Source organism: Amborella trichopoda, chromosome 8, assembly GCF_054954075.1.
Source record: "Amborella trichopoda isolate Santa Cruz 75 chromosome 8, AtrichopodaSantaCruz75HAP2 v2.0, whole genome shotgun sequence".
Lineage (NCBI taxonomy): Eukaryota > Viridiplantae > Streptophyta > Magnoliopsida > Amborellales > Amborellaceae > Amborella > Amborella trichopoda.
Window position 1 is genome coordinate 31,723,721 of NC_142343.1, and position 13,256 is coordinate 31,736,976.

General features: G+C 34.6%; 1 protein-coding gene across 1 annotated transcript; it reads right to left on the reverse strand.

Moving 5' to 3' along the window:
• Positions 1-5,413: 5,413 nt before the first annotated feature.
• CDL1 (Protein kinase superfamily protein) lies at positions 5,414-12,928 on the reverse strand. The gene is made up of 5 exons (XM_006828202.4): positions 12,812-12,928; positions 11,491-11,681; positions 10,450-10,639; positions 9,947-10,338; positions 5,414-6,168 (listed from the first exon to the last, which is right to left on the reverse strand). The coding sequence occupies exons 1-5, from the start codon at positions 12,897-12,899 to the stop codon at positions 5,821-5,823; spliced, it is 1,209 nt and encodes a 402-aa protein (XP_006828265.1). The 5' UTR covers positions 12,900-12,928; the 3' UTR covers positions 5,414-5,820.
• Between the last annotated feature and the right edge of the window lie 328 nt (positions 12,929-13,256).

A 13,256-nucleotide genomic window follows, 5' to 3' on the forward strand; every position in this document is an offset into this window, starting at 1 on the left:
ATTAGGACTAGACCTAAAAGCATGTGGATAGCGTCTCATGTGGGTACATTGAAGCTCAATTTTGATGGAAGTTCTCTTGGTAATCCAGGGATAGCTGGTATAGGTGGCATTCTGAGAGACTGATGGTAATACCCTCTTTTCATACGCTAGGCTGATAGGACATGCAACGGCAAACTTAGCTTAATTGCATGCGCTCTATGAACGTTTGAAGTTTTTTAAAGAGAGAAATTTGCGGTCATTCATGCTGGATAGAGGGGGACACTTTTAATGTGGTTAAGTGGTGTAATAAGGAACAACTTAATCCTTGGAAACTTAAATCTTTCTGGCTACGTATCATGGATTTGTTTTCTACCATTACAAACTTAGATCTCTCTGGCTACGAATCATGGATTTGTCTTCTACCATTACGGTCTCTTTCACGCATGTTTACCGAGAAGCAAACTCGGTGGCGGACTGTTTGGCCAAGGGAGGTACCTCTTTATCTTCTCTTGTTATCTCTGATAATGTAATAACGTTCTAAAAACATTAATAATATTATTAACATTTGTCAAAAAAAACTTAACAATAGTGTTCTAGTAAGAAAAAAGGGAACTTATATACAAACTAGATAAAATTTATGGAATTACCTTGTCATTCAAGAATTTTAAATGGAGTTTTTATTTATTTATTTATTTATTTATTTAAGTTTTGCCATAGGCTTCAAATTTTTTGTTTGAGGCAACATTGTCCGCCCTACAATCTAATATGTTCTTTTGTACAGGGCATTCTGATGTTTCAATCACCTGACCTGTACACTTGAAAAAATAAAAATACAAAAAATCTAAAAGTATGGGCTAATTCGATGTGTGGAACATCCTACCACCCCCACATAAAAGGTGGGCTAATATCTTATCCATCGAATGGGCCTATAAATGCCAAAAAAGTTTAAAAAAGGAAATAAATAAAGCAATTTGAAACATTGAAAAGAATGCAAAGCTCAAAAAAAAAAAAAAAAAAAAAAAAAAAAAAAAAAAGAAGAAGAAGGAAGGAAGGTCCTTTACCATAAATTTCCTAAAAATATGGACTAAATAGTAGTTCTGGAAATTTTACTCGGTATGTATGTAAATTTCTCTTTAAAAAAAGCCAAGATTTTGACCTAAAAAATAAAAAATTAATCAAATAATAATAGCCAATAAGGGAACGAGATTTGGGTGAAGCATAAGCGTGGCAATGGGCAGGGTCCAGGTTTTGGACCTGGACTCGATGTGAGTTCAATATTTGGACCCATATCTGGATCTAAGGTCGGGTCTACCCGTCGGGTCCCAAATCGGGTCCATTGTCACCCTAATGTTTATGTGAGACACGTGGGCTATAACTATGAGTTTCTTTTTTTTCTTTCTTTTTTTCTTTTTTGTCATTTTTCTTTTACCATCATATACTTTCAATATTTACAATATTACACAATATTTATGAATACCCACATTCCTTACTATTTTACGTAATAACTAGAAATTCCTAAGAAACAAACGTATTGACAACATTTACGAATACCCACATAGACCCATATTATTCGGGTCCGGTCAGGTCAAAGAGTAAGCTTCTCTCTTTCTCTCTATATATATATATATGAAAAACTCTTCCCAATGCCTATAGGCGAAAATGAACAGTGATTTTGCCTACTCTCATCACCATCCAAACTTCATCGCACGGTCACAGTTGTGCGGTAGTGTTTCAATTTTTTTTATTTTTTTTTACAAATTTAAATTACTTGAAATTTGAAACATGTGTATATCTTAGTGAGGCACACCTAATAAAAATATGAAAAAAATAATTCATTAAATATAAATTGACCAAAATACCCCTATAAATTTTTTAGGGTATTTTGGTTTATATTTTACAATGTATTTTTTTCATATTTTTATTTGGTGTGCTTCACTAATATGTATACACGCTCCAACTTTCAGATCATTCCAATTAGTAAAAAAATGAAAAATGAACACTACCGGACAACTGTGACTATGCGATTAAGTTTGGATAGTGATGAGGGTAGGCGAAATCACTGTTCATTTTCGCCTATAGATGTTTTGTAGTATCTTCCTATATATATATATATATATATATATATATATATATATATATATATATATATATATATATATATATATATATATATATATATATGGGAAAAAATTTATATAAGATTGCAACCTTAAAATGTAGAATCATAGATGCACCTCAAAAATATATCGAAAATATTGTTTTAATATTGAAAGTGCTCTCTAATCAATCATCTCAACATCCAGATCTATAAATATGAAGAAAAAAAAGTTTTTGAATCCTGAAAATAGTGCATCTTGCAACACATTATCGAGACCATCTGTTTTCAAGATTTTCATATATTTATAGATCTACTTGATTTTAAGCATTTTTGGAATTTAAAATTTTCTAATTAGGTATGAAAATAAATTTTAAGATAATACTAAGAATTTTTTACAACAAAATTACATGTTATGATAAAATTTTACGGTGCGCCTTAATCGGATTGTTTACGGTGACAACCTTATAAAAAAGTTCATATGAGGTCACTGATAGGAATAGGAGGAGAGAAGAAGCTGTCTAAGCATTGGATTTGGGACAGTGATGGTTTCATGGGGCATCAAGCATGTGGTGCGTTGTTGCCTATGCAACTACCCCTCTCGGATGAGAGACCTTGTCGTCCACGATCGGGACGGGCGAAAGAGACCGCATTCTGTGGGCATGGCATCTCTTGAGAGTATTTATCGATTAATCAACCCCAACCCCTCTGGTTTTTTTCTTTTTCTTTTCCTTCTGCTTGTATCTATCACGTTGTGATTCAAATTTTTAAACTAAGTGATAGAAAGTAGGAGTTGTCTGTTTATTTTTGGTACAAAAAAGTCCCAATAACTCCAAACCTTCAAATATGAAACCAAGTAGTAATAAAGCTTGAAAAATAAAATATTTTTTAGACTTTAAAAACGGTCAATAGCACAATCTTAATCCCCAATTTTACGTCTAAGGGCTCAGGATAAATATGAGTTCCTCGTACTTAACTGAATAGTATTGTTGTAGGAAAACTGCCCCTATTTACAGAGGAATTTTTGCTTATTTCTTTTAGAAAGGTACATAAGATATTTGTTAAGCGCTAACCTATCAATGTTGGCTAGCAAAAATTCATGCGACCCAAATGATATCTTTAATTTTGCTATCACCTTACAATTGAGTTATAAAATCAAGGAAAAAAACTACGGCTTGGCCATGGGGCTCCACCAAGGCCCGAGCTGAGAAACTCAGACTCAGTCCGAGTTGGGCCAAATCCGGCCAACCGAAAGGCCGTTAAAAAAAAAAGAAATACAAAAAAAATAAAAATATGCCCAAAGTAACATTAAACAAAAGGAAAAATCTATATAAGGTTGCAACCTTAAAATGTAGAATTATGGATGCACCTAAAAATTCTATCGGAAAGGTTGTTTTAATGTTGAAAAACCCTCTATTTGATCATCTCGACATCGAGATGTACAAATATATATAAAAAAATTGAGTCTCAGAAATAGTGCATCTTGCAACATATTATCTAAGTTGTTTTTCAAGATTTTCATGTGTTTATGGATCTCCTTGATTTTAACTATTTTTGAAGTTTAAAATTTTCCAATTAGATATGAAAATGGATTTTAAGATAATCTTAAGAATTTTTTACAACAAAATTACATGTTATGATAAAATTTGGAGGTGCGCCTTAATTGGATTGTTTAAGACTGCAACCAAATAGAAACCACACCCTTAAACAAAACATATTTAAATGAGTTTAAAAAAGTAGTGAAATGGATGTCTAGATGATTTGTTGCAATATACACTATTTTACAATTTGGAATCCAATATTTTTTATACAACCATAATGTTCAAGTTGAGATGATCGATTTAAGGTTTTTCAACACTTGAATTGCAATTTTTAATGAGTTATGAGGTGAAGCTTCACTTATTTTGATAAGCCATTTTCTATATATATATATATATATATATATATATATATATATATATATATATATATATATGAGCAATGATCCAATGCAACAGTTGTATCAGAGTACAATGCAACGACACTTCTATAAAACCATGTTTGTGGTATTTATATGACTCCAAATTTTGCACACACACTCTATTTATCTCAATAATCAATCTAAAAAAAAAAAAACAGGTTCAATTTGAACCTTAGATATGGTCAAATGAGTCCCTTCCAAAAACGAATCTAGACCATTCATTTTATAAACTCAAGCCTTCATAAACTCAAAATCATTTTTTTCTTTTTGAACATTGTTCATCTAATGATAATAAAACGATCCAAAAAAATTGGCAATGAAAAAATCCTTCTAAAGCCTAGATCTAGGCATCTCACTAAAATGAACGGCCTATGTTAATTGGACTAAAAAATTACTTTCCAAATTGTGTTTTCAATTTTTTTCTTTTTTTATGATTGTTCTTTAAAATGAAAAGAGTGTATATTTCAATTTTGATAAGATGCTTAGATCTAAGTTTTAAAATGATATATTTTCTTTTCAAAATTTTTAGATAATTTAAAAAAAAAAAAATTTGAATTCATAAAAACAATTTTGAAATGCATCAAACAGACGGTCTAGATTTATTGTTGGAGAAGACTCATGTTGACCATATATAGAATAAATTTTTTTAAAAAATTAATTATTGACATAGAGAGAACGTGTATACAAAATTTTGAATCACACAAATACCACAAACATAGTATTCTAAAAGTGTGGTTGCAACACACCATAATACAACCGTTGCATGAAATTATATATATGAGCTCATATGGGTGCGCAATATGGACTTACCAGATAGATTAGAAAGCTTAAAAAAGTTGATCCGTCGTCATCGTATTTTAGAATATTTTTATAAAAGATTTAAGTCCAATAGGCACAAAATTTTGCACTCTGATTTGGCACTCCAAACAAAACAAAATAAAATAAAGATAAAAGTAGATAAGCACCAAAAATGACGACCAAATATGTATCCACCATTTCAGTGTATACAGGCCATCTAGTTTTTTTTTGTCCTGCAATCTGGGGTATCCCGCCTATACTGATATATAGACTAAGCTCATTTGTTTGTGTGTATGTGTGCGCGCTACACATGACTCGGGGTCCAGACCTGAGTAAGGCCCCAAGCCTTCAGGTTTGGGGCTGGATTAAATCCATTTGCACACCCACTGAAAGTCCCATCAGTGAGGCATTGCCAAACAAGAGTACTGCAAAAGAGGAACATAGAACTAATACGCCACACTGAAAGACCATGATCCTTGGCACATGCAACGGATAACCAATATCACTCTCGCCAATATTATTTCAAACAATAAATGAGGGAATATCAAGCCTGCTATGCATAAGCAAAGGAAAAAAGTAGCTGCATCTAAAACAGATTGGCATTAACATGGGAACCTGATGTCTGTGTAACTGGACAACAAAGAGAAAAATAGACTCATAATACAAGGGCCAAAGAACACTCACATATACATGCCAAAAGAAAGAGCTAAATGACCCACGAAAGCATGAAATGCCAAAGATGGGGCGAACCTGTCATCATCTGTTTGTGCTGCAAAACTTGACCACTAGGAACCAATGCACAACCAAAAACTGGGGGCGTCATAGCCAAAAAGTATCCAAGTCTTCAATATCAATCTTCCTCCTGAAAGGTTCACTTAATCCGAGAAGCACATGTCTTGGAAGTTCGCCCAAATTTCTTCCAAGCCATGAAAGGTTGAGGGAAGCGTGTAAAGACAGCAAGGAACTAACCCAACCCTGATTTTCTCTCTCAAGGATCAGATGCTTGACCTGGGTTTCTGGTTCCTCCTTTGGCTTTCTCTCTCTCTACCCCGTTTGGTTTCTTTTCCATTGTGTCCCTCCTTGCTCTAGGTGGGGTTGCAGGGGCAAGGCGACTCGAGCTTTGAACAGGGTGGGCTTCAGGGTCGTAAGTTTGGGATGCCAAATAGGTAAGGGCGGTAACCACATCGGCTATGAGGGGACGCATGGTAGGCTGCTCTTGCACACACATTGCAGCAACAGCTAGTGCTTGATACAAGCCTCTCATGGGGAACTGACCTTGAAGCGTGGGGTCTGCCATTTGTGAGAATTTCCTCCTATCCTTGAACAGTGGTCGTGCCTGCAATTATCACACAAGACCCAAATCACCACCAAAAAAAAAAAAGGAAAAAAAAAACTGAGTCCCATGATAAAAAGCACTTGTTTGTATATGCAAATTTCGAAGATTTGCCTGATTGTTCCTTTTAGCATCATAAAGAGTACTTGTTGGTAAATGCCAATTTCGAAGATTTGCCTGATTATTCGTTTTAAAATTCTAGAGCAATCTTTGCTTGTTCCATTAAAAAAGAAACGAAAAGAAATATCGTTTGTCCTTTCAAAATGGCTCATGAAGTGAACAGATGCACTAGGGTGAGAATCAATAGTTACTTCGCATCTAGTTTGAGAGAAGCTGGAACTTTTCTTCTTTTTTTTCTGATTAACATAGAAGCTGGAAATTTGCAATTGACGACAGGAGGGGATGTCCAGAGGATATTGTTTGGCTGCTTTATAGTACTTTGGTTGTTTGTTCAAGATGACAGTTCAGCTTTGTACTGTGCATCTATTGAGGTAAGTAATATTAAATCATTCTCTTGACTAAAAAACACAGTTATCATAAACAAAAGACTTTTGGGCGTATCTCTGTCAATGACCTGCATCAACAAGGTAATTTCATTGGAGAAGTGCTTTCAAGTACCTCAATAACAGCTCAAATGTTAAGGACCCACCATAACAGAAGCAAACAGAATCAAGAACTTGGAAAAACTGAACATTGTATGAGTGCTACCTTGACTTTTTGATTTAACTTTCTTTATTAGTTTCTCTTTGATGAAATTTTGTTCATTTTCTTTTCATATTCAATTGATTTCCCTGCTAACTTTATGTTTCTATTCCACATAAATTTTATTCATTCACCTTCTTTGCTTTTCTGCACTTTTTTTTTTTTATTTCTTCATTAATAGTTTTGCTTTGACTGGATAAGCATTAATTGTCCCCTCTAAATTTTCCTTTATTTTATTCTCCTCTTTTTTATTATATTTTGATTGCTTCACATCTCTTTCAATCATTAGTTGATTAAACTATATCTTAGATTTAGTTGTGACACTATATTTCCTCAATCTTTTTGTAATTTCAGAGTTTCTAAACTTATCTCTAATGCATAAACAACCGTATATTAAACATTTAGAATACAATTTCCAAAATGATATCACAACAGTAACTCTAAATCAACAGTGCCACAGAGAAGATATGGACTGCACAAGCCAGCCAAGGGATTGTCACGAATGACAAGTGTGGTCTAACACTGACCAAGAAAACAAAGCGTTACTACGATCATAGTGGTTTGGATAACCGGAACTATAGGCTCAATTATTATTACACAAGTATCAATAGAACAAGCCAAAGTGACAACAAACATGATTATAAGTAACAAGCCGAAACAGAAAAATCAAGATAATCAAATGGACCAAAACTGTATAAGAGATACCATTTGTTCAAGCTATGTTACACAGAAACATGAACTCGCAAAAGTTAGTGTTACATGTCGAAACATTTTGACGCCCAAAATTGAGACAACATGTCCCAACATGTGTAGCGTATGCACTGTATCAGGGCATATGGTACCAACGAGCCCTATGATGAAGTCTCTGACTCCATTCTCACCGAAGGGTAGGGGCCCAAATCGTCACTGACTTACCCTTCTTTTTTAGAAACTTGGACATAGAAGTTGCACATTTTATTACTCTAATATCAATGATTGAAAAATCAACAAGTTAGATTGGAATCCGAGCTACCTCAGAACCAGGCAGCCACCGGTTCCAGGTACCCCTGATCCACTCACCCCAGTTTTTCGAAATCCCTGGTTCACTGATTTTCTAAAAATTGCCCTATTTTTCCGCATTCTAGTATTGGGTCCCCTCAACTGAATGCCCATATTCCACGCTTTTATCTATGCCTCTCGTTTTAACCCATTCTTCTCCACAAGATCTTTATCTCTGTTTTGTTAATGAAAGTCCCATTATTGAAAAATCAAAAATTCCAAAAATTGGGGTCTTTCTTGATTTTGAACCTTGATCACTCTGATTGTGAATATGATCATTCCAAACTGATACAAACTGTGAGTATGATTCAATATTCAATATTGATTCAAAAATCTTAAAAAAATGTTATTCAGTGTTTTTATTTCAAAAAGCAAAAGAATTGGCAATATTTTGTGACCGAAATGGCTCAAAAAGTGCCATCCTAAACTGTGATTAAGTTTTGTAGGTAGACTTTGAATTGCAGTTTTTTGGGGAGTGAAATGCGAGTCGCTGTTTGAATTGAACAAAACATATTCAAATAAATCATGAAAATAATTATTTTGGACAATTTTGAGAGTTTTTTTTATTTTATTTTATTTTTTATTTTTATTTTGATGAGGTTAACATAGGAATAGAACTTGAGACGTTGCGCTATGAAAACCCAGCCTCTACCGTCTTGACCCAAGTTTTTGAAAATGGAATCAGAGATCAGTTTTTTTTATGATTTTAGATGACTCATTTTTCCTTCTTTTTTTTTGACAACTTTCCAAATTAGTTTTCTTGAAAGTTCCAAGTTTTTGACATTTTTTTCTTTTTTAAATCAAGCACAAAACCACTGTCCGACTTGGATTTTTAGGTGATCTATTACACCCGGTTCCTGTTATCTAGACTCTGATTAATATAAGTTAAATGCAAAATATTCTTTTGCAAATAAAATTATAAAAAGAACATCAAAAACCAACTATGTATTCCAATCTTTGCCCAGATTATATATACTGAAGAATATATATACACATTATGTTTCTACCACTTGGCTCTGTTCTTTCTATCTTTAACAGATTATTAATTAAGTTTACTATTCATGTATATATGCTCAAAATAAAAGAAAATTTCAGTTTACTATGGCATGTATGGCCCTTTTCCTTTACCTATTCCTGCAGTTGATCCTGCAGTTGATTAAGTTGCACATTGTGGGCAGTTGGCTATATGGGCATACAAAAAAATCAACTAAGTAATGGAACTGTACGTATTCCAAGTAGAAAGAGTACCCCATAAAAGCATCTTTTTGGACATAATGATGGAAAGAATTAAAATAAATACATAAAAATACAAATAATAATACTTTTGACTGAAATTATTTGTTAGTTAATTAATTGAATTAACAAATACTAAAATTCTTGAACTTTATCAACAAAGTAGCTTTTTTTGAAACCGGTTAACTTTGTTAAATAAATAATCAATCGAGTGTTAAAATAATATTTTTTATATATTTTTAATAGCATCTTTTATGAGTTTTTTTTTTTTGGGACATGTTTACAGGGTAGTAACAGAACCACTGACACCACATTGTGACCCTGCAACCCTACGCACTCAGGCCAAGGGCTTCCTATGTATTTAATAATTTTATAATTTCTATACTTTTTCAGTTTTTCTATATCTTGTAAAAGAATATCTTTTATATTAATTACTTGTGCAGATGTTTCAGGGCTGTAATTTGGTTTTGGGTCCCTGTGTTTGCCACCTTGAAACACGTTTCAGAAACTGACACCTGTGTTAGATGGCTGGGTAACATAGGCTCAAGCAACTTGAACGAGCAATATGGGTATTTGTACTCATTAGATGAACATTGTTCAAACTATATAAGGTGAGAGAGTAAGACAAAATAGAAATAATCATTATAAAGTTAGAGCTGTGTACTCTTGCTTCTATTGAATGAAATCTGTCTAGCTATCAAAAACAAGAAATTCAGGAGGAAACATACCATCTGAAAAAAAAAAAAAAAAATAGAAGCTAAACTAAACCAAAGAAAGAAGCCGTAACTATAGTAGATAGAAAAATTACCCAGGCAACAAGATTGTGCTCCCCAGCAGCTCTAGAGTTATCGATGGCCTTCCTACCAGTGATAAGTTCCAAAAGTACCACGCCAAAGCTATATACATCAGATTTCAGGGTAAGCTGGCCCGTCATCGCATACTCTGGTGCACAATACCCATATGTGCCCATCACCCTAGTGGAAACATGGGTCTTATCCCCAACAGGCCCGAGTTTCGCCAAACCAAAATCTGATAGTTTCGGATGATATCCTTCTCCAAGTAAAATGTTTGAGCATTTCAAATCCCGGTATATAACAGGAGGGTTTGCTTTATCGTGCAGATACTCTAACCCTTTAGCAGCCCCAGCTGCTATTTTCATCCTTGTATTCCAGTCCAACTGTTTCTTATCTGATGGGAGATCTGTGTGTAGAAAGTTGTCAACAGAAAAACAATTAATTCTATTTTAAGTTCAATAGAATCCACTAAAAAGAAAAGTTCAATACAGCATTTCAAAGGAATAAGCCAGCAAACCATGTAGATGATCTTCCAGCGATCCTAATGGCATGTACTCGTAAACTAGAAGCCTCTGATCTCCATCCGCACAATACCCAATGAGATTAACAAGGTTCTCGTGATGAAGAAGGCTTAACATCAATACTTCAACGAGAAATTCTCGGTTTCCTTGCAGCCCATTACGGTCAAGTTGCTTGATAGCCACAACCTATGCCAAGATAATTAACCCGCAATACTTTGAGAAACATAAGTAACAAATCTAAATTGGGAGAAGAACATGGAAAGAAACAATAGAAAGATTATCTAATTCTAAATTCCATAAGCTCAGGCAGTCCAACACCTTGACATCTATACATGCATCAATTAGGCGAAAACATGCAGTTTCATTTCAACAGCCCATTCAAATGAGCAACTATAATTCACACCAGATATGTTAATCGATCCAATATTTTAATTTCTCTTGCTAAAATCACATCTTCAGTTCTTCTGAAATGCCAATGAAACCAAAATTATTATTAAGACCACCCATTATATCCAAATATATTGAACTTAATCCTCTACGTTTAGGAAAAAATGACTATCCATGTCTGACCAATACAAAAAACAGCAAGCTGAATGTGTGCACTTGTGTGAATCCACGTGTGTTTGTGTGTAGCAGCAAGGGCTAGCATTGAGCATTGTCTATATTATCTAAGAATCAGTTCTGATAGACAAGGAACTGAGCACTGATTGAAGCACAATACATAAATAAACGAAAGAAATTCATTTCAGCACACCAAAGAAGCATATGAAGTTTTCGCAAATTATGGCACGTAAGCAATCAGAATAAAAGTAAGAATAAACGTAAGCAAACAAAGATAATATAATCCGGATTAAGAAAGTGCCAACAAGCAACCTCACTTTACAAGCCAAATATTCAGTCCAAGCTATAGATAAGGAACAAAAGTCACTGATCAGCATCTTGAAGTTCAGAAGGAAGAGTTGGGATATTAAATGCCAGTGAAAACCAATAAGAAAACTAAATCAATCTTAAAAAAGGGACGCAAAGGTGAATCTGACCTGGTTGGTACTCTCCAGCCTGCCCTTATAAACCCTGCCAAAGCCTCCTTCACCCAAGAGACACTCAACTCTGAAGTTCTTGGTAGCATTTGCCAATTCGCGGAAAGTGAATGTCTGTGCAGCAATATGTGTTGATCCATCTTTGGATACCTCCTTCTTCTTATCAAAAGAATTGTTCAATTTATGCTTTTCTACAACAGCAAGAAAGGCGAGTACAACCAAAATCAACAACAATAAGAGGAGCTAACCCAATAAAAAAGACAGGCTATATAAGCTAAAAAGACCCTAATGACCTAAAAAAGACGAGTACAACCAAAATCAACAACAATAAGAGGAGCTAACCCAATAAAAAAGACAGCCTATATAAGCTGAAAAGACCCGAACGACCTAAAAAAGTAATAGTCCACTAAATTAGGGCTCCATGTAGCCTAAAAAACAGATAATTGGACATGTCCAGTCTTCTTCAATGAAGGTGCACCATGCTTGAAAAAAAATCACTTCAAAATCAGGGCAAACCCCATAAAACTCCCAAGAAAAGTGCCATCTTCAAAACCCCTAAGAGCTCCCTAAATATTCATCAAGTTCCTACCAGTTCTAAAATGCATATACAATATTTCCAATCATTTGATACATAATTAGAGGCTGACCTATAAACTATAACATGGGCTTTGTTCCTGCATCAACACACAAAAACTACTACTTCATCATCATCACCACCACCACCACCATCAAAACCCCAATCTCTAATTCCAAAAGAATATAAAAACCAGAAACTATAAGAAAACAAAACCCACTTACATGAAAACTAACACGATGGTGGCAAAGAAGACCTAATACCAAAGATTTCTTTGAAAAACCAAACGTTTGAGCTACTCTAGAAGGCAGCACACGGCTGACCTCCAAACCATAATTACCAGTATCAAAACCAAAATTCTGAGACAATTCGAAAAGGGCACTCAAATTCTCAGACAATCTGAAAAGGGCACTCAAAATCACCCAGAAGGAACAAAAAGGCGCAGTAAAGGAACAATACAAACAAGAAAATCAGCATTTTAAAGTCATCAAGAACCTAACGTACACTTAAACCCATAATCAAACATGGAAGAAACCCTAATCCAAAGCTAATCCTAAGCAGATCCAAATGGGAATGCGAATGGGAGACCAGAGAGAAACAAAACCCTAATTCGATCCAAACCCACATGGATTCTCCCCCCAAAACCCCATAATACAGGTGATCCAGAGATCAGAAAACAAGATGGAGAAAAGAAGAAAGAAAAGGGAAAAAAAGAACGTAAAAGGTATGGAAAGAAAGGGTGCATGCCTGTTGCGGCTGATGGGTTCTGATCAGTGAGCTGCTTCTTAAGAGGATTCTTCTTGGATCTTCCTCCTGAGCAGGGGAACCAGCCCATGTCTCTATGATGATGGAGGACACATAACCCAAATAACGCACAAAAGGAAAGCCTATTTCTTATACAGGCTTCACTCTTACTTTCTCACTCTATGCTCTCTCTTTCTCTCTCTTCTTTTTTTTACACTCGATTCTCCGCACTTTCTCACTCTACTTTATCACTCTAAAAACTCTCTCTACTTTCTCTCTCTATAAATCCCCCCCTTTCCTCTCAAACACTCTCTCTACTTTCTCTCTCTATAAATCCCCCTCTTCCTCTCAAACACTCTCTCTACTTTCTCTGTCTAAAAATTCCCTCTTCCTCTTTGTCCAAACCAAACTCCTCGTGGTTTTTTATTAGGACAACTAATTTTTACTT